At 45.4% G+C, this 26663-nt stretch overlaps 1 protein-coding gene across 4 annotated transcripts in view; it reads right to left on the bottom strand.

The window, feature by feature from the left end:
- Window positions 1-26663, bottom strand: part of Prkce (protein kinase C epsilon) — a 524437-nt gene that overhangs the window by 93784 nt on the left and 403990 nt on the right. For all 4 annotated transcript variants that reach the window (XM_075955632.1, XM_075955630.1, XM_075955631.1 and 1 more), the window contains one exon: window positions 14127-14281. In XM_075955632.1, the coding sequence (XP_075811747.1) occupies window positions 14127-14281 (155 nt within the window). The remainder of the gene's footprint in view (window positions 1-14126; window positions 14282-26663) is intronic.

The following is a 26663-nucleotide window of genomic DNA, read 5'->3' as shown; positions in this document are numbered from 1 at the left end:
CCAGAAGAGATCTTTTCGCCAATCGGCCAACTGGCAGGCCACATCAATGGGAACTTCGGAGAACAATGTGAAGGTTACTAACTGTACATCCAGCCACTAACTTAGTAAGTGTATGTTCTGTGCCAGATGGGACTGTAACGTTTCTCATGTGTTAACTCACAGTAGCTTTGCCGGGGAGCGCTAACCCCTGATCTCACAGATGGAGAAACTCAAGGTTCTAGATGCTGAGTACATGGTGTTACTCATGTTCTTAACCCTGACACTGGGCTCTCCATCCCATGCTAGGTACCAGGTTGTGCACAAATGTAGGAATCCATAACCATTTCATCTCTAAACACACATTACTAGCTCAAATGCTGACAAATCTGATCAGGAATTTCCCTCTGGCTCTACGCTTCCTGTTTGTTCTGAATCTCCGATGTCAACAAAATTCAGAACCCCTCTTCTGCTCTGGTTAGCAGTGTCCTGGCTTCCTCGGAGGAATGTAAATACGGCTGTGGTTCCAGCCAGCCCCATCTGTGCTCTCTCCCCTGCCCTCCTCTCCGTCATGTCACAGTGACTTGGCCACACGCTCGTACCAGTAGGACACACTGATGAGAAACCAGTTTAGGGCAAAAGATGACCTCACCCTGAAATAAATCTGGACCCATAAAAACATATAAAAACATAGCTCTCTCTCTCTCAAGATTATGGGATAATATTTAGCATGACTTTATTAGGGGATGCATTTTCAGTTGTCAGCAAGGCAGGGGGATCGCAGAGTCTCTTGAATGACGTGCACATTACTTAAGGGCTCGGGATGGGTGTGCAACTGCAGCTCATGGATGTGGCAAACAGAGCCCGAGAGAAAACGGAGATGCCAATGGCAGATGCCGAGGCTTCCCGACTAGCAGGCGGTTTTGGCTTTTCCCACTCTCTGCCTACAGTCAGGGCAGGGATCAGCACAGCCAGCTTCCAAATACGTCCATGAGTCTTGCATCTGTGGAAATGCCCAACCTCCCAGGCAAAATAGGTTTTAAAAACGGAATCTGTTTTGAACATACACTTTTGTTCTTGCTGTTCCCCATACAGTACAATATAACCACTATTTACATAGCTTTTACAGTGTTTTAGGTAGCAGGAAACTCAAAGATGGCAGGGCTTTTAGGGTAAACAGTATGTTATTTGCCAATAGACTCCACTTTGCATACGATGCTTAAGTTTTCTGGATTTTAGTATCTGTGGTGATCCTAAAAGCATGCTACTGTACATACTAAGTAATGACTGTACTTTTCCTGTCTCGTGGCGCTAACACAGTCGTTCTCAGCCTGTGGGTCACAACCCCTGTGGGGTCAAACAACCCTTTCACAGGGGTCACACATCATATATCCTGCATATCAGATATTTACATTATGATTCACAAGAGTAGCAAAATTACAGTTATGAAGTAGTAATGAAATAATGTTGTGGTTAGGGGTCACCTCAACATGAGGAACTGTATTAAAGGGTTGAGGCCATAGGAAGGTTGAGAACCTCTGCTCTAACAGGAATGAGCTATAATCAAATGAAGGCTCCTTTCTCTGGAATACTGTCCAGTGCTGAGTTGGAGGCTTTGCTTGGATGGGCCCTTTACTTTCATGGCAGAATTCACATGCCTGCCAGGCCATTCACCCAAAGGAGCGGGGGGGTCTTGTAACACTGCCTTCATCACAGACGGTTTATTGGCCAAGCCCTCAAGCCACCTCCACAGGCATGCTTCTGTCCCTAGCTTATCAAACAGCCCATGCCAATCCCACGGGTCTTGCCACCTGGCTTTTCCTATTTTACTATAAGCACATTTGACATACGACGCTCTACATAGTGGCTGTTTAGGTGCTTGACCCCAGCTCCTTTGTCTTAGTTTGTGAGAGTCGCCACAAACTGCATAACCTAAATGACAGGAACTGACTTCTCTCAACTGTGACAGTTAGATGTCCAGGGTGAAGCTGCTGGCAGCTTGGCTTCTTCTGAGGATGTTCTCCTTGGCTTGAAGAGGACCACCTTCTCCAAGTGTCTTTTCATCGTCTTTTCTCTGGACTTTTCTAGGCCTTAATTTCCATTTCTCTATAGATCACAGTTGCCGTGTATTAGAAGCCATCCTAACTTAAATGCAACTGCTTTTTTTTTTTTAAGAGATTCTATTTTTAGAGAGAGGCATAGTCTGTCATGCTGGCGATGAAATCTTCAATATAAGAATTTAGATGGAGGGAGGGGTTGTTCCAGACACTCTCTGACTTCAAAATCCAATATTCCCCATCTATCCAACTAATATTTACAGAACCTTCCAGGTGCCCGGGACTGCACACAGCACTTCTGAGGATGTTTTCTCATGCAATTTTCAAAACAGTCCAAATCGGTTTATGTTATAATTCCCATGGCATGGTGAAAAAGAAACATTTCAAACCATCTGATGATTCTGGTTAGGAAGACACAACAAAGATGGGGCTGACCCAGCCTTCAGCTGCAGTTCTGTGACCCCAAACTCAGCGTCATCTCTAAAATAGAACTCCGCTTCCCATGTGAAACTGGGACAGGCAGCAGCAGGGACAGGGTGACCCGACAGTGGCGGTGAAGGTGGTGGGATGGGGTAAGCGCCCTCTCTTAGGAAACATCACAAATATTGTGGACAGTAACTAGAGCAACCCTAGGCGGTCCGTGGTGGCACTGTGGTTACTGCTGTAGTCGCTGACCTCTGGGTGGAGAGGGCAGACAGAATACCTGTTGATACTTTCTCTCTCTCCCAAAGCTGGTCACAAAGATGGGGAGAATAAGAGAAGAAGCAATAACCATACAATTTTGGACGTGGGAAGCACATATAAGCATGGCAGTTGATTTGCCTAGCCAAAGAAAGCTGAGCCCTGAGCCAGTGATGAGGGAAATCAAGAAAAACTAAATTTATCCTGCAAAGTTCCCTCCCTCCTCCAGAGAGCAGGAATAAATAGTTGTTTCCAGAGAGATGGAGATGGAGAGAGGAGAGGAAGCTGAGATGCAGCTATACGCGCAGATGGCCAGGCATTCCTGGCCCCTCCCCTTCACCTGCATTCAGTGGCTTACTTTCTGGAGAAGGGAACCAGTGTGCTGCCGGACCTGGAGGGTGGGTATCAAGACAGTAATGACGGGAAGACTAACCAGAGACCGGAGAGCGATCTTCCAGGCCTCTCCCTTCTCTTTGCTCTGACAGAGCTAGCTGTACCACTCAGTTCCAAAGCATCCCTGAGCAGCCACAATAGGCTATACACTGTATAATCACGCTTCCCTATAGGAGCACGAGTCTTTTTAAGGAAATACAATCACTCTAGAAATATCCACAGAATTTTCCCAACTGAGCAGTCATCTAGATAAGTCTACAGTGAACCCAACTTGACTAGTCTCATAACCTAGACTATTCATAGGAATCCTTCAGCAATAACCCAGAACTGAAGGGTTTGACAAGATCTATTAGTGTCTTGTACAACAGATCCAAGCAGACCAAAACCACATCACTGGGTAGTTCTGAAACCCTGGGGACAGAAATACTTGAACACATCTCTGGAAAAAAGAAATAGGTTCGCACAAGGATCAAGAATCAGGATGACAGCAGAGGCAACCTTGAATTAGCCAATAAGAGAACAGTATCCTTGAGTGAAAGCCGGCTTCAGCCTTCAGCATTACAAGGTAAAGACAGGATGGTTTCAGGTATATAAGGGGGAGTTCTCCTATGATTAGCCTTAATTGGCAGTTGACAAATTGTATAGTCATTTGAGGGGAGAAGCCTCAAGGAATTCCGTAGGTCAGATTGGCCTCTGACATGTCTGTGGTGAGTGAGCTGATGTGGGTGGGCTCATCCCACTATGGCTAGTACCATCCCCGGGCAGGTGGTCCCAGCCTACATAAGAAAGCCAGCTAAGCACAAGTCTCTGAGAGAGCCAGAGAGTGGGCCGGTAACACTTCTCCATGGCTCCTGAAGAGAATTCCTGCCCTGACTTCTCTTAATGACAGAGTGTGAGTTGGAAGTATTAAGCAGAATAAACTCTTTTCTCCCCTAAGCTATCGTTTTGGTTAGAGTCCTTTTTCACAGAAGCAGGAAGGAAATTAAAACAATATAAGACTGGAAAACTCCTCAGTGTGGTCCTTCCCTACATTCTGGGGATCTATAGTGTGTACATGTATGATATTTTCAAAGAATTAACATGAAATATTTCTGTTTCTATTTTTTTTTTTTTTTTTTTGAGACAGGGCTTCCCTGTGTACCAACCCTAACTGTCCTGGAACTCGCTCTGTAGACCAGGCTGGCCTCTAACTCACAGAGATCTGCCTGTCTCTGCCGCCCAATTGCTGGGGTTAAAGGCATCCACCACTACCACCTGGTTTATAAAGTATTTTTTTAAAAGAGAGAGAAGGACACGAGATACAAGAAAGGGAAGCCAAAAAGATGAATCAGATAACGGAGAACAGGGTTGGCAGCTCGCAGCTGGCACACTGGGCAACTCTTCATGCTGGAGCAGTTTAGAGGCAACGAGACAAAGCCACCCAAAACTATGAACTAGGTAGAGGAACGGCTGCAAATGGGTGTCTTATGGGATGATGTGGCCATCTGTGGGGAGCTTGTGGTTGAATCGATAATGAGAGCATAGATTATTGTTATATTACTATAAAGGCACAATTATTGACTCCGGGGAAAGCAAACCCAAATAACAGGCAGCAGAGGAAGAGTAATTATAGTATCCCACATGACTCAGTCCCCAAAGGCATTTTATTTTTTATTTTTTCTTATTTATTTATTTTGTTGGAAAAAATTTCTGCCTCCTCCCCACCTCCCATTTCCCTCCCCCTCCTCCCAGTCCTCTCCCCCTCTCCCCACTCCTTTCCCCCTCCCCCTACTCCATTCCCCCTCCCTCTCAAGTCTGAAGAGCAGTCCAGATTCCCTGCCCTGTGGCAAGAGACTTGACTCTAGAGGGGCTCGCAGCTGTCCAGGGAGATGTCCCCAGCTAGTACCTTGGGCAACTGAGGAGAGGGAACCTGAAATGACCCTATCCTATAGCAGTACTGACGAATATCTTGCATATCACCATAGAACCTTCATCTGGCGATGGATGGAGATAAAGACAGAGACCCACATTGGAACACCGGACTGAGCTCCCAAGGTCCAAATGAGGAGCAGAAGGAGGGAGAACATGAGCAAGGAAGTCAGGACCGCGAGGGGTGCACCCACTCACTGTGACAGTGGAACTGATCTATTGGGAGCTCACCAAGGCCAGCGGGACTGGGACTGAATAAGCATGGGATGAAACCGGACTTTCTGAACGTGGCAGACAATGAAGGCTGATGAGAAGCCAAGGACAATGGCACTAGGTTTCGACCCAAAGGCATTTTAACAGCCCTAAAAAGGTGTGCAATGCATTATCACTTAATCAAGGTATGGTAAACTAGAGAGAGAGGAGGCAGGGCTGGGAAGGGTGTATGTGACGGGTGGGAGATCGGGTGGTGGTCAAGGAGGAGGACTAACGTCTTATTACACAGGGAAAGTCAACAGGGAATACCTGAAATAGTCCCATCCAGATAACACAGTCCCATCCAGAAATCCAGAGGACTGCAGTAAATGCTAAGAAAGTTAACAGTTTCTACTTTTTTTGGAAGGGAAGGGAGGCAGAAAGAAACTGCTTTTGTCTCAACACCTTACTGAGCGGTCTGCTGCTTTATCTGTATTCATATCTGACTAAAATCATATTTAAGCTTTACTCTGCCTCACTGTATAAACCTGGTGAGTTACTGCCCAAGCTTGGTTTCCAGGTTCCATATTTATAAAATGAAGGAGTGGAGTCATGTGATCGCCTAGGTCCTTGATTTAACTGTCACTCACAACTCCTGTCATGGCGCCTGGGACTCTCTTTAAAAACTCAACTCTTTGATCTTGGGGAATTTTCACATTCTATAAGGGCTGGGGAAAGCAGACAGCTAAAAACAATGCTTCCTGGTGGCACAAGTGGGTTCCATAAACCTGGCAAGTCTGGGGGACCCGTCGCCCACCATACCATCTCTGCTGCTTTGTGGCAGGTCTTAAATAAACTGATGAAAAGAACTGAGGGCTAACGATAGCAGACCTTCTAATTACTAACAGAGTTTTAACTAGGGACCTCGAGCAGGGAGATTCTCAACTGTGTCAACGGTGGACAGAATTCCTAGGGAATAAGGCAAGGTGCAATGACTGCTCTTGGATGTCAGATTGACTATCACAGCTGAAATTAACTAAAATCCAAGCAGGCTGGTGCACCCGGGAGGGACTTTTCTTGATTGGGTCATGTGATGTGAGAACCCTAAATCTGGGCCACAGCTTCCGGTGGCAGCCTACCCACGTGGGAGATGGAAGCTCTTGCTTTGCCTGCTTGCCCTTGCTCTCACTGGCAAGTTCATTCCTTTACTGGCGGTAGAGCCTACTTCTTCATGATTCCAATGTATACTGAAGACAAGCTGAGACATCCAGCCTTGGGGACTAGGTCCTGGGACTTTCTGTAGGCAAAGAGTCACTATTAGACTAGATGGACCACAGCTAGTAAGCCTTTTCAATGATCATATACATTCACTCTGTCAGGTCTGCTCCTTTAGAGAACCCTGACTAGTATAGAAGGCTAGCCTCCTTTTTGTATTACAATTTAGCACGCTTTTCCTGGGAGGCACAGCTTCCTGAACACCTGGGAAGAGAGCAATGTTAAAATGTCACTAAGAACAGAGAGTCCCGGTGAATTTAAGGAACAGGAGTGCTTGCAACTTCCTTTCCTGCATGCCAAAGACCAAATCTTAGTGCTCAGAATGTCAAATGTTAATCCTTCATGACACTTTAGGAGACACATTTAGAAGATGAAATGCCTGTTGCATGACCTTGATTTTATGTCCTCGACCCAAGTCTGACTGCCTTCCAGTCACCCCAAGTACCTCATGAAGGAGTTGGGGCTGGTGTTCTCTAAACTCCTCAAATGGAAACCAGTCACCAAGAGGTTCTGTGCTTGCTCCATATTAACCAAAGGATCCCCCAGAAACAGCTGTATTCATTGACCTTTGGGTAGCCATGAGGTTCAAGATGGAGAAAATAATGTCACATCTTTCTTTACTGTTTACATTTTTATTTGTTATGTGATTAACACAGTCATCATCTTCAATGTTTACCTTTATGGGAAACGGAGTTAAAGGGAAAGTAAGAAGGATTCCACACTTTGCTTCTAATGTGATCTAGAAGCTTGAGCTAGATGAAAGATTCCAATGTTCTTTACCTCTTAATAAAAACTAATCGAAAGTTTAAGATCATGTTTACACTTAGCCCTATATTCACGGAATCCCCACTGCCTTATGGGATAGATACAAGTGTAGGCTGTATCGAAGAGTGAGGACATTGAGTCATAAGCATGAAGACCAAATGGGCAGAGTTTTGTATTGTCCATTCATCACGGCACTGGGCTACACAGGGCCTCCTGATTGTTCCCTCCCATCCTTCCAGGCAGACCACAAGCTCTCTTTTCTCTCACACTTCACAGATAGAGGTGTCATCTCTGACAGTCAAGGGACACCGCTAGACACTGAGCACAATGCAGAGGAGGAGAAAGTGGCTCAGGTCAAGCGACAGAAGACTGGCTCACCCCTCAGAGTCACTCCTCACAGTATGTGCAAGGGGCTTGGGGGAGGAATTTTTTCTCTCATTTTTCGTGTGTGTGTGCATCCACGTGTGCACACGTGTGTGTGTTTTGCATATGTGTGGGCACATGTGCCAAAGTTCAAGGTCAATAATCATGCTCAATTGTTTTTCCACTTTATTCATTGGAGCAGGCTCTCCTAATCAAACTCATTTTGCATCAATACAGCTGGTTCGTTAGCCAGCTTTCTCCAGGAATCCCACCTCTGCCTTTTTGAGATTAGAATTACAGGAGGGCCACCATACCTACATGTCACTTACGTGGCTTTCTGAAAGTCTGAACTCAGTCCTCATTCTTGTACAGCAAGTGTTTAACCTCTGAGCTGTCTTCGCAGCTCAGCAGGGAGACTTTCAACAGCTACAGTGAGGATGAGTGGGAACAGTGCTTGAACACATACTTCACTTGTAGCACCAAGGAGCGGCATAAAACAGCCAGCTCGGGACATAGAGACAGTGCCCTGTGCTGTGGGGTAGAAAGCCTGAGTCTAAGCAGGACTAGAGGAAAAAGCACTATGCCTATCAATTTGGGCTTTCTTTTAAGTATGAACCACTGGCTAGGAAGTGACCCCTTCCCTTATTGAATGCTGGTCAATTTGCTATTAATTAGTGTACATATAAAAGTTTAGTGGGAAAGATGGAAAACCCAATCTTTTTTTTTTTAAAGATTTATTTATTTATTATGTATACAACATTCCTTCCATGTGTGCCTGCAACCCAGAAGAGGGCACCAGATCTCATTATAGATGGCTGTGAGCCATCATGTGGTTGCTGGGAATTGAACTCAGGACCTCTGGAAGAGCAGCCAGTGCTCTTAACCGCTGAGCCATCTCTCCAGCCCTGGAAAACCCAATCTTAACCCTAACAGTGAAATCCATACAACCTGGCCTTGCCTATCCGTAATATAGATTCCTGCCCCACCCCATATGTCATACACGATAAAATGGCCATCCAGCATCAGAACAGGACACACACTCAGCCTCTCTGTGTCAACCTCAGACACAAACCCTTGACAGCCCTTCTGTTGGCAGCTTGGGATGAAGCCAACAGGGTACACAGTGATCCCCTGGTCCTCCTGAATCTGTACTATAAGACATGGAAAGGAATGAGATGGCCTTTAGAGTAAAAAAAAAAAGTGCATGTCAGGAATGCTTCAAACAGAGACTTTTGGGAAATATAGCCTTAGGAAGTAGCAAGTCCCAGACTGGAAAGTTCTAGAACAGAACATGCCCGAATAAGCAAGCACGAATACCACGGATGAAAAGAGCGCTGTCCTATGCCACCCCATGTGAGCACTCTCTTGGGTGTAGCTCTGAGAGACAGGGACAAGGTCAGCAGAGGGATCTGCCAAACACTAACTTAGAGAGATACTATCTTGTTTAGGAGACCTTAGTATCAGGACAGGCTGGAAGGGAGGGACAGTTGCGCAAACGGTACAGGTCATTATCCTGAAGATAGAAGGGAACTTCTCTAGAGCTGCAGTTCCCAGGAGTGGTGACTTGAATGATAACGACCCCCACAGGCTCATAAATTTCCATGCTAACTCCAGTTGGTGAAGTATTTGAAAGGATTAGGAGGTATGGCCTCGTTGAAGCAGCTGTGCCTTTGTTGGAGGAGGTGTATCACTAGAGGTAAGCTTTGAGATTTCAGGCCTAGCTGTGTGTACACAGGGCCTTTGCAACCAAGATGCTTACCATTTTAAAAGCTCTCCAGGACAGAAAAGGATTACAGATACACAATAGGACAGATTCAGACATAAAAGACCTCTAAATAAGACACAGTGGGAAAGATGGAAAACCCAATCTTAACCTTAACAGTGAAATCCATACAACCTAGTCTTGCCTATATGTAATATAGATTCCTGCCCCACCCCATATGTCATACACGATAAAATGGCCATCCAGCATCAGAACAGGACACACACTCAGCCTCTTTGTGTCAACCTCAGACTCAAACCCTTGGCAGCCCTTCTGTCAAGGTACATGGGCTTGGGAGAGAGAAGAAAAAGAATATAGACAGTTATAGAAGAAAGTAAATGGTTTATAAAAATAAATAAATAAAACAAAGTATTTAAAGAGACAGAGTACAGACAGTCAGAGATTAAAAGGAGTAAAGAAAAATAAGCCATGTAAATATGGAATATACACAGAGTCTGCATTATGTATACTATTGTGTTTTCTTTGAATTTTTTGACTATGAAGGAGCTAAGTACAGAGAGACATTTCATTGTATGGACTGCTAAGATAAACCAGCATATATATTTTAAAGGTATTATGACTTCAGAATTTGGGTCTAAGGATTCGTTGTTTTGGAAAAGAAGTTCTTTTGTTTCCACAAAGGATGAGAACCTGTGGATTTCTTCTAGACTAATGTAGTTTGATGGTCCAAGACCCCATGAATGATCTCCATAAATACCCCCCAAAATACTTTGCCCAACAAAAAGCAGGAAGCAGTTTGGAGAGAACTATGCCCAAATTCCCAAATATTCTTTATAAATGTTTGTTTATACTTAAATGAGGATATGCTATAAAGATGGATACTTTGCATGGTCTGGATCTTGGTTTATTGATATAAATTTAAGGTCAATTTTGTTATTTATATATTTCTGCTCTTAATTAAGGTATTGTGTTTTTACAGCTCATTAAAAATGTAATGTAGTAAATTAATTAAAAATACAGGTTAATAGTCATCTATAATAGTCTATAACAGTCATCTATAATAGTCTATAGTAGTCAAGCTTGTAGTCATGTTAGTTAGATTTTCTAGATGTACAGATATATATTTCAGATGGATAGGTATTCTTCAAACCTTTAAAAAATTGTAAAATATGGCATTTAAAGTGTTTTAAGAACTTAGGACTTTTCATAACAATGAGACAATTTGTTCGTGGCAGCACCAATCTACTTCAGGAGGATGAGGGATATTGAAGAGGCCATTTGGGCAAGAAACTGCTCTTGCCTGAACTACTTAAACTGGACTTGCAGGACCCACAGAAAAATGACTGCTAAAGTTGCCTAATGAAGGTGAGACAGTCCTTTGGGGCTCCTGCTTTATGAAAGAGTCTGCCAGACATTCTGCAGGATACAGAAGAAAATTACTGACGAACTGCCAATATAGGCAGAACTGTCTTTGAAACTTCCTGCTTTGTGGAAAAGTATGCTGGATATTATAGGCCTGTAGGCTGAAGATGGATGCTCCAATGTCACAGAAGAACTTTGGGTGACTGTCCAGGCAGCAAGAGGTCTCTGTCAATTCTAGAGTTTTGGAAGTTGCTCACAATGCACTTCCTGTTTACTGGGTAATATTATATCCTTCTGAAGTCTTTGATGGAGTTGAAGAATAGATAGTTATAATTATATTTTTTCTTAGTTATGATAAAAGATAAAGTAGATATAAATATTATAACTAATTCTTGCTTGATAACTGTTTTGTTGTATGTAATTTTACTATGTTAAAGTTAAAACCTTTCTTTTTATTTAAACAGAAAAGGGGAAATGGTGTGGGAGGTCCTTCTGTATATGTGTTGCTTTTATTGGTTAATAAATAAAGAAGCTATCTTAGGCCTGTGCAGGGCAGACTAGAGCTAAGCAGGGAAAACTGAACGTGGGAGAAAGAAGGCAGAGTCAGAGACACTCCATGGAGCCACCAGTCAGAACCTTGCTGGTAGGTCACAAGCCTCATAGTAAAGTATAAAATAAAATCAATGGGTTAACTAAAGATAAAAGAGCTAGGTAGCAATACGCTTAAGTGACTGCCTAGGCTATGATTTAATTAATACAGTTTCTGTGTAATACAGTTTCTTTGGTTCTGGGAAGTCGGTAATGAAAAGTGGCCTCCTCCAACAACCAACTACTGTGTACACCAACATATAAGAATTTAAAAAAAAAACACTACAGGTTTAAGAAAAATGGGCCTTTGAAGAGCTTGAAATTTAGTGAACAATGGTCTAGACCAGCGGTTCTCAACCTTCTTAATGCTTCAACCCTTTATTACATACAATTTCTCATGCTCATGTTGGGATGACCCCAGCCATAAGAATCATTTTGTTGCTACTTCATAACTGTAATCTTGTTACTGTTATGAATTGTAATATGAATATCGGATATGCAGCATATCTAATATTCAACCCCTATGGGGATCATGAGGTTGAGAGCCACTAGTTTCAGTCTTGGACACAAGGCCAGTGGTGGATGCACCAACAGAACTAAAGGTGATGAGACCCCCCAGTGAACTACATTCTGTATGCTCCCTTCCCCTCCCCACCTGATGGGGGAGAGTCTTCTGTTTTGTGTTAATTTCATTGGTTAAATAAAGAGACTGCCTTGGCCCTTTAATAAGACAGAAAATTAGGTAGACGGAGTAGACTGAACAGAATTCTGGGAGAAAGAAAGCCGAGTCAGTCAGTCGCCATGATTCTCCCACTCCAGACAGGTCTTTCCTGGTAAGCCACCTTGTGGTGTTACACAGAATATTAGAAATGGGTTAGATCAATATGTAAGAGCTAGCCAATAAGAGGTTATAACTAATGGTCCAGGCAGTGTTTAAAAGAATACAGTTTCCGTGTAATTATTTTGGGGTATAAGCTAGCCGTGCAGGAGCCGGGGCAGCCGGAACGCAGCCTGCTGCTCCTCACTACACCACCAAGTAGGTAAACTTGTGAGTTGCCTCTAAACAACACTACAGCACAACAAAGACAATATGATGTCACTACTCAGGTGATAACATATTGCGTGAGAGGCATGGGATTTTTTTTTTTTAATGAGCTGTCCTGTTCTGGCTGTTCTTAAATTCCTGGGCTCATGTGATCCTATTGCCCCAGACTTCTGAGTACCTAGAATTATAGGTGTGTACCATTATGCCCAGCATGGGCACACAGATCTTAGACTCAAACCTGCTTTTAAGGTTACCAGAAGGGGAATCCCTTGGGTGGGCTCACTAGCCTTTGAGAGGAGGTTCTATTCCTTCTCTGAGTTTAGAAACTCTGAGAAGTTAAGTCCTTCTCTCCAGCTAACCTCAAGCAAGCCTCGTCAGCTATCAAGTCTTAAGAACTAAAATTCTGACCAACAGCATGTGACCTTGGAAGAAGAACCCAGACTTCATATGGGAAGCTGACTTAGCTGTCACCTCTACCACAGCATGGTGATACCGAGCATTAGAATGGTTGCGAAGCTGGGAAATGAGTAGAAGTTGTTCCCAGACTCCAAGGCTGTGTGGTATGAGCCAGACAGCAACATGAAGTACAGACATGGATTCCCCATAGGACAGGCTAGAGCCATGCTTCTCAACCTGTGGGTCATGACCCCTTTCACAGGGGTCACATACCAGACATCTTGAATGTCAGATATTTACATTATTATTCATAATAGTAGTAAAATTACAGCTATGAAGTAACAACAAAATAATTTTCTGGTTGGGGGTTACAACAACATGAGGAACTGTATTAAAGGGTCATAGCACTAGGAAGGTTGAGAACCGCTGGTCTAGAGTGCAGTCTGCTGGAAACATTGACCTCCCCCACCCCAGTGCTCCTGCCCCAACTTTATGAAACTGGAGACTAGCAGAAGGAAGGGAATCCTGGGGTGAGCTTGACCAGTATCTTTCAGAGAACAGAGATTCAAGAGCAGTCAGAAGTACTGAAGCAAGAGCCTGGTCAACTCTAGCCTAAGGCAAAGCCGCTCCTCCACCACCCAGTTTTGGAAAAAGGAGGAAGCAAAGACCAAGTAAAGAAATGAATAGTCACTGGGAAAAAGCAACTTTAGCATCCTTGTTGCTGATTTAAGTATTTACTCCTCCCTCCCAGAATTCTTGACCTCACAGAAGAGCCTGCCTAAAGCTCTTTTTCTTTTACTGGAAAATGTGTGTGTGTGTGTGTGTGTGTGTGTGTTATGCTAGAAGGGGACTGAGCTACTAGCAATAAATAAAGGACTGGACAATCTGAAAAAAGTCACTTCCTGTTGGATAATGTCTAGTTCCCACTCCCCACCCCCACGCCTGGAACATAAACCTCCAGCCCTGCACAGGACTCCTCCTTCCCAGAGTCTATTGACTGGAGACAGTTAAACCAAACAAACTCAGGAAAGGGCAAGAGATCAGGAAGTGGAGGAAGTTCGTGGCACAGGAGGAAAAAGACAAGAGAATGCCCTGATGTTCGAGGAAGAGGGTGGAGGAGTCAGAGGAGTGAAGGCTGCCTCAGGATCACAGAGTCAAGACTTTTAATGTCACCGCTCGAGCATTAAATCAAAACAGGCATAAACAGCCGGTCAAATCTCCTGGGGCCTTTCAAATATTAACATTCATAGTAATAAACAACGCCCCCTCCCCGCCCCAGGTCTCTGTATGCAAATTGGAACAAACAGCTGCAGGGAGACCCGCTGGGCAAGGACCAGAGGTAGTTCAAGGGTCTGGAGAAGTCGGCTTTTGTTCTCTGAGGAGGAAAGAGAGAAGAGGCTACCTGTAGATCACGCCATGCTGGTGGAGGAACATGAGAGCAGACGTGACCTCTGCAGCATAGAACCGGGAACGAGGCTCGTCGAATTTTCGGGACCGCTGAATCTGGAACATGAGGTCTCCACCGTTTACATATTCCATGACGAAAAAGAGGCGATCCTGGAAGGAGAGAAGAAAGTGCTACTTAAGCCAAACCTGGGCAGCATCTAGTTAGGGCTAGCTATCCCCTGGGGATCCTCCAGGGGCAAACAAGGCCTTATGGCAGGTGAAGGCTGATGGAGTATTCCAGAGCGACACAAAGGGAGGAAACGCTTGAAGTAGGGTGTCGAGGGCTGTGTCAAATTCAGTCTTTGGGGATGGGGACATAGCTCAGTTGGTATAGGGCTCGTCTAGCAACCAAGAAGCACACAAACTGGATTATGGTGGAAGACTGCAATCCCAACTTTGGAGGCTGGGTAGAGCCAAAGAATGCAGAAAGCCTTACACCAGGGGCTCTCAACCTTTAACACACTTCCTCATGTTGTGGCCCCAACCATAAAATTATTTCATTCTACTTCATAAATGTAATTTTGCTATTGTTATGAATCATATGTAAAAAAAAAAAATCTGTGGGAGACCCCTATGAAAGAGTTGCTCAACTCCAAAGGGGTTGTGACCCACAGGTTGAGAACCACTGCTCTAGGCTTTTTTTCCCCTTAAGCACAGCCCCAGGAAGCTGAGCCACATTCACCCACCACTCAGGGTAGCACCTCCTTGTCTGTATCTATGGCAACGTGAGGAGAAAGAAGCTCAAATCCACTTTGCACAGTTCACCATTTCCTAAGCAGCTAGCATGTGGGATGGCATTGGGGAAGGGCTTATAAGTGCGGTCCTGCTGGCCTTACAGTCAAGGACAGAGATGGGACATGGGCAGGGTGGCAGAAAAACACAAAGGGAACTGAGCAAGGTGACAATATATGGTGCTGTATGAACTAGAAAACCAGGGAGGAGCCTAGAAGGAGACAGACCTTACTTCACCAAGTCAGGGGCAGATACCTCACCATGGAGCAGAGTGAATATGTTTAGGACAGCAACGTGACCAGACAGCAAAGCTAATGGAGGTCTAAGAGGTCAAAGAGACACAAGGCATCTTGTTCCCCGCAACAACCCTTCTTCTTTCCCCCTCAATCTTTCTCATGTCTCATGTAGTCCAGGATGCCCTAAAATTTACTATGTCGCCAAGAAGGATCTTGAACTTTGATTCTCCTGCCTCCACTTCCTAAATGCTGCGATTAGAGGTATATGCTGCCATGCCTGTTTTGTGTGTGCTGGAGATCAGTCTACCAACTAAGCTACCTCCTCAGCCCTGGACACATTCTTAGCATAGAAATGTATTCTAAAAGAAGCTCACGAGAGGACATCATCTTCCCCCTAAGATGGAATAAAATCATTCATAGATAGCTCTTCATTCAGGAGGCATGGCTACTTCACTCTTACCATTCCTTTGGCAGAAAGTGCACACTAATCTCTTCTGTGGGCTACGTTACAGGCATTCAAAGAGGACCCAGGGTAGAATTTCTCTTCTGTTTGTCTCATATTTCTTCTCTCTGTGGTGGTTTGAAAGAAAATGGCTCCCAAAGGAAGTGCCATTATTAGGAGGTGTGGCCTTGTTGGAGGAAGCATCACACTATGGGGCGGGCTTTGAGGTCTCTTCTGCTCAAGTTTTCCTCGGTGTGACAGTGCCCTTTCAAATGCCTTCTGATCAAGATGTAGGTGGCACCATGTCTGCCTGCATGCTGCCATGCTCCCCAACATGATGATAATGGACTGAACCTCTAAACTGTAAGCTGGCCCCTCAATTAAATGTTCTCTTTTCTCAGAGGTTCTGTGGCCATGGTGTCTCTTCACAGCAACAGAAGCCCTAACTAAGACATCCTCTAAGGCCTCCCCTGCTTTTTCCCCAGCACATCAACTTGTCCTCACAAGTTCATGCTACCTTGCTGACTGTTCAACTGAGCCAGTGGTTCTCAACATGTGGGTCATGACCCCTTTGGGGATCAAATGACCCTATCACAGGGGTCACATATACATATCCTACATATCAGATATTTATGTTACAATTTGTAACAGTAGCAAAATTAGAGTTATGAAGTAGCAATGAAATAATTTTATGGTTGGGGTCACCACAACATAAATAACTGTGTTAAAGGGTCGCAGCATTAGGAAGGCTGAGAACCACTGCTCTAAACATTCCTTCCCATTCATATCCTTAAGACCGATAGTGCTCAGACCAACTCCCACCCAAGGGAGTCAACAGCTCTAACAGTGGGACCAAGCCACTCATTGTTAAAGCCCCAGATGATCCTGATATCCGTCCAGGGTGGGGAACCACAGACTCTCATCCATCTGATTTCTATCAAGATATTTTTACAACAGTAAAACTTAAAACTTAAAAACAGTAAAACTTAAAGAATACTAAATTCTCTTTTTTCATTTCAAGGATTCCTTCTATGGTGTAAATTAAAACTACTTTGAGATTTTATCTGACCCCAGTCATAATGGCTTGCTATGGGACAATGGTCTTATACTCTGTAAAGATTTGTTACTTGTATTTTAATAAAACACTGATTGGCCAGTAGCCAGTCAGGAAGTAGAGGCAGGGCAATGAGAACAGGAAAATTCAGGGAAGAGGAAAGGGTCAGTCTACAGTCGTCATCCAGACACAGAGGAAGCAAGATGAGACTGCTTGCTAATAAAAGGTACCAAGCCATGTGTCTAACACAGACAAAAAATTATGGGCTAATGTAAGTTATAAGAGTTAATAACAAAAAAAAAGAGCTTAGGCTGTGACCACAATGGAGGATTTGAAGAATCCAAATCTCTAAGGGAAAACATCTCCCTCTCCTCTTGTAGTCTACCCTGACATTAGCCACGTAGTCCTCAGGGTGGAGGCGGCAGAGTGACAGAGGGGAGTGCCCACCACAACTATGGCCCTCACTGGATGCCTGACCGCGGGCAAAGAATCTGCAAAAATGAGGACGCAGGGTCTACCTTAGAGATCTATGCTTTACTTTTTGTTTTGCAGTACCCAGGGCTCAAATTGAAGAGTCTCGAGCATGCTAGACAAGCCACAGCCCTAACCCTAAATTCTATGTTAAAACGCCCAGTTTGTAGTTGGTGCTCCACGAGGATTAGCCAGGCCTATTGTCACTGGCTGTACTGATAGCTGTTATTACTGCGCACCTCTTTTCTAACCTTTCTCCAGCTTTCTTCCTTGATTATCTTCTCTTCCAACAAATATCACTTCCCTCAGCCCTCAGGCTGGTTTCCTCCTGTTGAGTCTATGTCCTTTCCTGTCCCTTTTCTCTTTTCTGTGTCCCCTCTGCCTCTTTTCAGACTTCTCCCTGCCACCATGAAGTGCCGAGCTCACAAGGCTGGACGCTGGGCCTTCCTGGTGGTGTGAACTTATTTATGTACACCCACAGCTTCCATGGCTCTCTGCATGGATGACTCATTCGCTTAGCCCTAGACGCCGTCTGTAAGTTCCAGACCCTCGTGTCTGCTTCTGATCTCCCTCCAGATGCCTCTCAGGCACTCAAACATGTCAAAATGAACCTCATTGTCTTCCTCAGCAAGATGGTCCTCGCATGGAGCTTCCTGTCTGAGGTCCAGTCTTCACCTTCAGCTGGGTTTTCAAGCAGCCATCTTTAATCATCCCTCTGCTACCTCCCCAACACCCCCCACCAGCCCTGCTGCTCTTGCCTTTTCTCGTGCCCTGCCCACTTCTCTTGGGCTCCACCACTGCCATGCTGACCTTTCCGAAAAGCAGCTTTTCTCTCTTGTCTGCTCTGTTAGGAGGCTTCTGCACTTGTCTCAGCTTCCTGACCTGATGTTAGTCACGCTGTAGGTGGAGGGACTCGGCTAAGACGGAATATGATTACAATCTTCCATATTCCTTCCCTCACCCTACTGCTATTAATACGTGTGTTGTGTGTGTGTGTGTTGTGTTGTGTGTGAATATGATTACACTCTTCCATATTCCTTCCCTCACCCTACTGCTATTAATATGTGTGTGTTGTGTGTGTATGTGTGTTGTGTTGAGTGTGTGTTGTGTGTGTATATGTGTCTTGTGTTGTGTGTGAATATGATTGTGTGGGTGGTGTGTGTGCGTGCGCGCACTGTGAGTATGTTGTACACGCACATGAGTGTGTGGGTATGTCGAACCATGAACGCATGGGCGGAGGCCAGGGCAAGAGATGAAGCATCTTCCTGTTTCATTCTCACCCTATTACCTAGAGATGGCCTCTCACTGAACTGCAAACTTACCCTTTAAGCGAGACGAGCTGGCCAAGGCAGTGTCAGGAGCTGCCCCTCTCTGCCCATCAATACTAGAGTTACAGGCATGTGCAGATATGCCTAGAACCTTACATGGGTTCTGGCGATTCAAACTCAGGCCCTTCTGCTTGCACAAGGCAAGCACTTTCATCCACTGAGTAACCTGCCAAGAGCTCCTTAATTCTTTTAAAGGCTTGTGTTCCTCTTAGGACAAGCAGCAAACACCTTAGCACACTGTAGGACTCATATGATCTTCTGAGTCACTTGCCTTCCAGCTGTCCCTTATTCCTTCTGCCCTAGAACCTCATTTCATGTTCTTGCTGTCTGGAATGCTTCCCCTTCTCTCTCTCCCACAATGAGTTCCCCCTATCTCCTTACTGCAAAGATTTCAGTGCTGTCAATGTTTCTTTGAGGAAGCTGTCCTTGATTTTCCTGACAAGATCCACTCCATCTGTCTTTGTGTTATGTCCCGTGTTACAGCATTTAGTTCAAGGGATGTCATATTTGCGTGACTAGGATTTTCCCATTACCTCTGTACTGGCTAGATTTATGTCAACTCAACACAAGCAATTTCACTTTAGAAGAGGGAACCTCAACTGAGAGAATGCTCCCACCAGGTTGGCCTGTGGGCAAGCCTCTGGTGTATTTTCCTCTCTGATGGTGGCTGGGGCGGTGTGGGTGGGGCACTCCAGCTTACTTCGGGTAGTGTACTAAAACTGGCTGGCAGTCCTGGGCGCTGCAAGAAAGCAGACCAGGAAATCCACAAGGAGCAAGCCAGTAAGCAGCACTCCTCCCCGGTGTCTGCTTGAGTTCCTGCCTTGAGTTCCTACCGTGGCATCCCGCAGTGATGGGCTTGTCTGCTGCAAGCAGACTTAACCCTTTTTCTCCTTGTGCTGCTTTTGGTCACAATGTTTTCCCACAGTGAGAAGCTTTAACTGAGGCAGTCTGTATGCTCCAGGAAGGCAGGGGCTGTTGGTAGCTCTGTGGTGCTTCTTAGGAGTTTTTTTTTTCTTTTTAAGGGAATTAGAAGCCCCAAAGGGAAATTTTTGTAATTCTCTCTCTCTCTCTTTTTTAAATGTGCTATAGAGCTGGGGACGGAGATTAGTATGCAGGACCCTCCTGAGTTCTATACCCACTACTGCGCCAACAGCATTCAGTAGGCGGAGGCAGAAAGGCCAGAAGTTCAGTGTCGCCCTAGCCTAACCCTGAGTTTTGTTTCCTATCCTCTCCGTCAGCTGGGAGCAAATCTCACACACAGTAGGTTCCTAGCTCATCTATGCTGAGTGCTTGCATTTTTCCCTTTTCCTTCTTCTTTCAGTTTTTCAAGACAGGGTCTCTTCATGCAGTCTTTGCTGTCCTGCAACTCACTCTGTAGACCAGGCTAGCCTTGAACTCACAGAGATCCACCTGCTTCTGCCTCCTGTGTGCTGGGATTAAAGGTGGGCACCACCACTGCCCATTCCTGAGAGCCTGCCATATACCCCCATTGTTAGACACTCCAAAGGAACCGGGTGTTCCCGTGTTATTTCGAAGCAGAAGAGCTCAGTCCATTTTGAACTTTCCTTTGCATCCTCTCTCTTCCCCACACGGCTCCAATGACTCCACGGAAGCATTAACTATGGACCTCTTTACACATCAAGTCTGCTTTCTTCCCCCACAGGGCTCCTATGACCCCAAAGCATAGCTATTAACCTTTTGACATGTTAGGGATGCTTTCTTTCCCACGTGGCTCCTATGACCCCCTCCCCACCGCAAAGCATAGCTACTGACCTTTCTACATGTTAGGGATGCTTCAAAGCAAGGCGAGCTTCCCCTTCCCTCCCTCTATTCAGTGTGGGTTGCCGCTGACCTCTGACACATTTGAGAAGGGTGTTTTGATGCAAAGGGAGAAGCTCAATCATTCTGGGAACTGCTTAATTATATAAACTGAAATCAAAAGAAAGCTGGCAGGGCCAGCGGCTACTCATTAATCTCCTCTTGGCACCCACAGAAAACAAAACCAAAAACCAACTTCCTGGTAGAGTAAGCAAATATGTTTTCTGAGGTAATCAAAGGTTTGAAAAGCCTATTCTACACCCACCTCCCTTAATCTCCCTTGACTGTCTAAAATGTTACGGTCTTATGATAGCGAGTCAAATAATAAAAACTGCAAAGAGATTATGTGTCATGGCCATTTAGGGCAAGAATAGGGAATGAATGACCAACCAGTTGGAAGGATCGCATCATGGCTCTGAAATTCCCACTGGCCTCCTTTTTCCAACTCACCCACCTTCTTGCCTTCTAAGGTGACCCCAGCTTGCAGGCTCGTTCGCCCTTGAGGTATGACAGATAAGACAGAGGCGTTCCCTCAACAGCTTGGCACATCCTGCCAAGGGGGTTTGTTTGGACACACGTTCTCCACCGTTTGTTAGATGTTTATAAGCACAGAGATTCTATCTCGTTTTGACTTCACACGAAGGCCCAACAGGAGACTAGACTTGGAACAGTTCGCCTTTGATGAACCTGTGATGACATCAGAGCCTTCTCTAGTGTGCCCAAGGGAGTCCTCTTCTTCTCTGCACTCCCACCCAGTGCTGGGGACACAAACCATAGGCTTATACGCGCTGGGCAGGTGTCCTATGATTGAGCAACACCAGTCCTTCACTCCACCTTCTAAACAACGTCATCCTACCCTACCTCACCTCACGTCCACATATCTAGGTCGGGGTTCTCAATCTGTGGATCAAGACCCCTTGAAGGTCCAAAGGACTCTTCCACAAGGGTCGCATAAGACCACCAAAAAACACAGACATTTACATTACAACTCCTAATAGTAGCAAAATTACAGTTATGAGGGGGCAATGAAAATAATTTTATGGTTGGGGTTCACCATAACATGAGGAACTGTATCAAAATGGTCACAGCATTAGAAAGTTTGAGAACCACTGACCGAAGGCATCAACTCAGCAGGTCTTTCTTAAATATGTGGCTTGCATTTTGGTATCCAGGGGAACCAGAACGTTATATAAGTTATAATTCTGGTATCCAGGAGCTAGGAATGTAAGACAAGAAACCAGAGGGCAGTCCCATCCACTAAATGAATTCTTCAAGAACTAAGCAGGTTGTGAAAAGCTGGGGATCTGGCCTGAATCTTCTTGAGTATTTGTCACTTAGGCCCTACCATGAACAGGTCACCATGAGAAACAGTTACATATCAAGTTGGTCTACCTATTCTCCAAAATACAAGTGTATGGTGGAACTGGTCATGGCTGTGGGATTTGGTTCAGATTCGCCTGACTTGGGGCAAAGACCAGTCCTATCTAGAACAATGTGGGGCAGAGGAGGGGAAAGCCTGGCGTAGAGAGCACAGCCCGAGACTGGAGGCAAGCAGAAATGAGCAGGCAGGAACAAGAGGGTAGGACCACCCACTAAGGGATCCAATCCAAGCCACCCCCAACACCCAGGAAGCCGACTCCTAGGAAACATTGTATCCATCCGGACACCAAGGTAGAGACAGATTGCAGGTGGGGCCGCAGGAGGGCTCTGAAACCCAAGTAGGAGAATGGGGATTCTAGAAAGCTTTTAAGTTGTAAAGTTACATAATTAGAGCCAACTTTAAGGGCAATCATCTCGGAAGCAGTGCCTTAGAAGCAAGACAAGTTAGAGTTGTTCTACCTATCGGCAAGTTTGGTGATATGCAAGCATGTGTATGTGTGTGTGTGCACATGCATGTGTGTATGTGTAAGCAGAAAACCATTCTCTCTAGCAAATTTCAAGAGTCTGATACAGCAATTGTAGGGACTAAACTACACAGAAAAGCTCTGGGATGTAATCATCTTACATTGCTGAAGCTAACTCCCAATTCTGTCTCCCCTGGAACCTGGCAACCACCATCTTTCTCTCTGCTTTTATCAGCCTGAATAATTTGAATTTATCACATAAGTGGTATCATTTAGTTCCTCCTCCTCCTCCTTCTCCTCCTCCTCCTTCTTCATCTTCTTTTTTGTTTTTTGGAAAAGGGTTTCTCTGAAGCTAGGTAGCCTATCCTGGAATTTTCTCTGTAAACCAGGTTGGCCTTAAATTCACAGATATCTGCCTGCCTCTGCCTCCCAAGTGCTGGGATTAAAGGTATGTGCCACCACTGCCCAGCTAGTATTTTTCTCCTACACTTGACTTATTAGACTTACCATAACATCCCCCAATTTTATTCTCATTTTTGGAAATATAAAGACTTCTTTTTTAAAAGCAAATAATATTTCCTTGTACATAGTCAAGAAGACTGTTTCTCATCGCAACCATCTGTGTCAAAGAGAGTGGACCCAACCCTATTTGCAGCAAAGAGAAGATCCTTTCACAATTATTATCATTAACTTTCACTCAATTAGAGTTGGGTAAATGGCAAAAACTCACATTCCAGTCTACTGGGTAAAAAGATACAGACATGATAGATATAATAAGATGTTTGTTTCTAATTGTTTAACCTAAGCAGGGAGTCTCAAGTTAAAGTTCAAAGGGACTTATAGTTGGGTCAAATTGAGTCACCTAATAAAACTCAAGCAAGCATTTCCTCCTTCAGATAACACCACATTTAGTCCCAAGACCAACCTCAAACACTGGCCCCTACCCTCCCATGCTTCTGTCTGGGTGTAGAAGGTGGGGAGAGGAGAGCTGCAGTGTCTCCCAGCAGAGAACTCTTTCTTTCACAGGACCAGCATGTCTGTAGAAACAGCTCTTCTCCAAGGCTCTGATGGTCCACATGAACCAGACCCAGCTGCCAACACCTCAGCAGTGCTGGGCACCAGAAGGATCCCTTCCAAGACTGAGGCTGCCACCACGGTAAGGCAGGAAGGGAGTGTCCTTGTTCCCAGTTTCCTCTTTGTCTGACAGATAGAGGTTAGACAGAAGCCTTGCCATCCATGAAGGACACTGTGGTGCTGATTCACGGAAGCTCTTTCTTTTTCTCCATTGTTTGATGAGCATCGTGCCCCAGCTGACCTGCCTCCTCCCAGCATCCTGGCTTCCTCCTGGTTCCACCCCACTGGAGGCCTTCTCCAGTAATTGGCACTTGTGAGGCATGGCAGCTAGCCGACATCCTCTGTCTCCAGCTACTGCTCCTTTACCCTCCAGGAAAGCAGTGAGTCTACCACACGCCGCCCCAGTCACGTCCCCAACGAGTAGCCCTGGTCATCTTGCAGAAGTTTTATGCTTTGCAATACAACTGGAGCCTCAGAATCTGGTCTGTACATGCTGCACAAGATCGTGACACAGGCCAACTATTTCTTTGATGTCGTAAAGAAATAATTTAAACAGAAAAGGAGAAAAAGGGAGTTGCTGCATTGGAGCCCATTGGAGCCAGTCATCAACTGTTGGAAGCCAAAGTGAAGCAATTATGGGATGAGCTTTATAAGTCATCCTAAACATAAGAACAAAAGTGTTGCTGTAACTTCATTCCTCAGCCTGGTCAAGTTCCACCAACGGGTTCTCCTTTTACCAACTCTGCCCATGAGCTTAGGCTATGTCCCAACAATCCTGTATCCATCTCATGTGTTCACATATGCCTTCCTGTGCTCCAACAGGACAGAACTCATGGCACCCCTTATGAGTCCATATCTGTAGAGCCTCAAGGCTGTAGCGTGCCGTACCGCAGTACTGAATAGAGTGTCCCTAGCCTCCAGCTCCGGGATGCTGGAGATGGTCCCCACCTGAAACTAGAGTTGGTCAGAAGGCTGATGCTGTAATCCCAGAAACTCAGAGGTATCTTATCGCCTCTGTCAACAGAAGATGTAACTCTCAGAGAAGTCATGCTGGAGTCCTAGGTTCTAGGAGGCTTACAACCTGAATGCCATTGTCAACACAGCTGCAGCTTTGGGGCTGGATCAGTCCACACCTTTCTGTTGCTACTGCCTATTACTGCCACATTCTCTATCTTAATCCTTTGTCCCCCTGCTTGCTTGCTTACCTCTATCTAGAACTGAAACCCTGCTAGCTAACCCAGGGCTTTAGAGGGGCCCGTATCTATGTTAAAGTAACCTATCAGTTCAGAGGGAGGCAACCAAAAAAAAAACAAAAAACAAAAAAACCAAACAAAAATCAAAATGATCACCACCTGGGATAGTTCACCTCACAACCGGTTCTCAACACTCCAAGAGTCTTTTCCCTTCTCTTTCTTTCTTAAGACTATATAAGTTCTTAGGCCCATCCTGTACCTTTTAAATTAGAATATATTAATTTCGATTAATGTTTGATTATGACATTTTCATACATGTATATAAGGCATCTTAATCACATTCACTTCCCCCTCCCCCCTCCCACTGATCCTCTTTTCTCTTCCCAAATTGTTCCCTTTTGTGCTGTCTTTAGTGTCATTTACCAGAACTTGGGTGAGGGCTTACTTACAGGAATATGGGCAACTTACCAATGGGTACACCAGGGAAAAAAAGTCTGTCTTCCCCACCAACCATGAAATCCTCAGGGAGGGGCATGGCATTGGGAGCTACTCCCTGCTCCATGACAGGATTGGGACCCATCTTGTGCAGGTAAGCAGAACTGCTCAGAGCTCAAGTAGCCAGATCATGCCCAGAAGACAACATTCCACAACGCTCCCTCTTCCTCTCCCTCTTAGGAAATCTTTCTGCTCCCCCATCTTTTGTGATGTTCCTGGAGTCTTGCAAGGGATTCCAGAGACGTCCTGTTTTAGAGCTGAACATTCAGCACTTGCGGCTGCTTTTACAGACAGGCAAGGTTGGGAAGCTGACCCCAAATACAGAAGGCATATCAGTCTTTCCCTTCAGTTGTGGGAAGGGGCTACAACCTGCTTAGACGGTAGCAATTGTGTTAGGGAGGAGGGGAAAGAAGCCTCCTCTTGCTTCCCTGGCTTAGTGTGACAGTCGATGTGACAGGTTGTATTTTTGAGAGCAATGACCTGCTCAACTTAAAGACCACACATATCCACCAACATGCTGACCCACACATACTGACATACACACTGACTGAGACCCACACTGGCCTACACTCCGATACACACACACCCATACACACACCCACACACACACACCCACACCCCGGTACAGACAGACACCCTGACACACACTGACTGAGACCCACACTGGCCTACACTCCGATACACACACACCCATACACACACCCACACCCATACACACACACACACACACCCCGGTACAGACAGACACCCTGACACACACTGACTGAGACCCACACTGGCCTACACTCCGATACACACACACCCATACACACACCCACACCCATACACACACACCCCGGTACAGACAGACACCCTGACACACACTGACTGAGACCCACACTGGCCTACACTCCGATACACACACACCCACCCACACACACACACACACACACACACACACACACACACACCCCGGTACAGACAGACACCCTGACACACACACAGTGTGGTCTCCACCACTCTTGCCTGAGTACTCTACAAAATGTAGTTTCTTGACTTAGATTGTCGTAAGGCAGATTAGATGTCTCTCCCCTCTAACCAGGCACAAGCTTACCTCTGGTCATTCTAAACATAGCAACCCTTTCCATCCCTCATCTGCCCCAGAACATTCGGTTATCACCAGGTCAGCCTCTGAGGACTCTCAGAAGGGTCTCCATAGAAGCAGGCCACAGACATTAATGAAGACTTTTCCTGCGGACCCTGTTGGACCCTTCTGGTCAGAGCAGGGGTCAGTGTGATGTCCAGAGCCTTAAATTCGTTCAGAGGAAGGCAAACAGGAGGGCGAATGGAGGTCATGGCTTACAAGAAGCAATGTGGCAATGGCAAGGAAGCATTCTGCTTTAGAAGAGGACCGTCTGAAGGGAATAAGTACATGGACCATCAGACAAAAGGACCCACTGGAGGGGAACTCTCTTAAATCATTAGAAAAACTCCCTGCTGCAAGGAGATTCTGTCTGTTACTGAGCCATGCTGAGACCAATTTGCAGAATAGAGTTATCAAGGCCTCTTTTGTTACGGGAGACCCAAGTTTCCTTAGAGTGCCAACACTCTGTCAACATTGATTCCTACCGCTTTGTTCTGCACGAAGTTCCTTCCAACATGAAGGGTTCTGGCCTCAGCCGGATGGTCATACTTCGGGGCTATTCACAGAGATACCCGCTGCTCATGGAAAGGCTGAACCAGACAGCCAGGCTGAGTGTCAGTATGTCTTGGGAGGGTTTTCAAGTATACAGGTTACCAGACCAGACTTCTCTCGGAGTGCCCAGC

This window comes from Microtus pennsylvanicus, chromosome 21 (genome assembly GCF_037038515.1).
Source record: "Microtus pennsylvanicus isolate mMicPen1 chromosome 21, mMicPen1.hap1, whole genome shotgun sequence".
NCBI classification, from domain to species: Eukaryota; Metazoa; Chordata; class Mammalia; order Rodentia; family Cricetidae; genus Microtus; species Microtus pennsylvanicus.
Note: the sequence above shows the minus strand (reverse complement) of the source record. Positions and strands in the feature narration are given on the sequence as shown.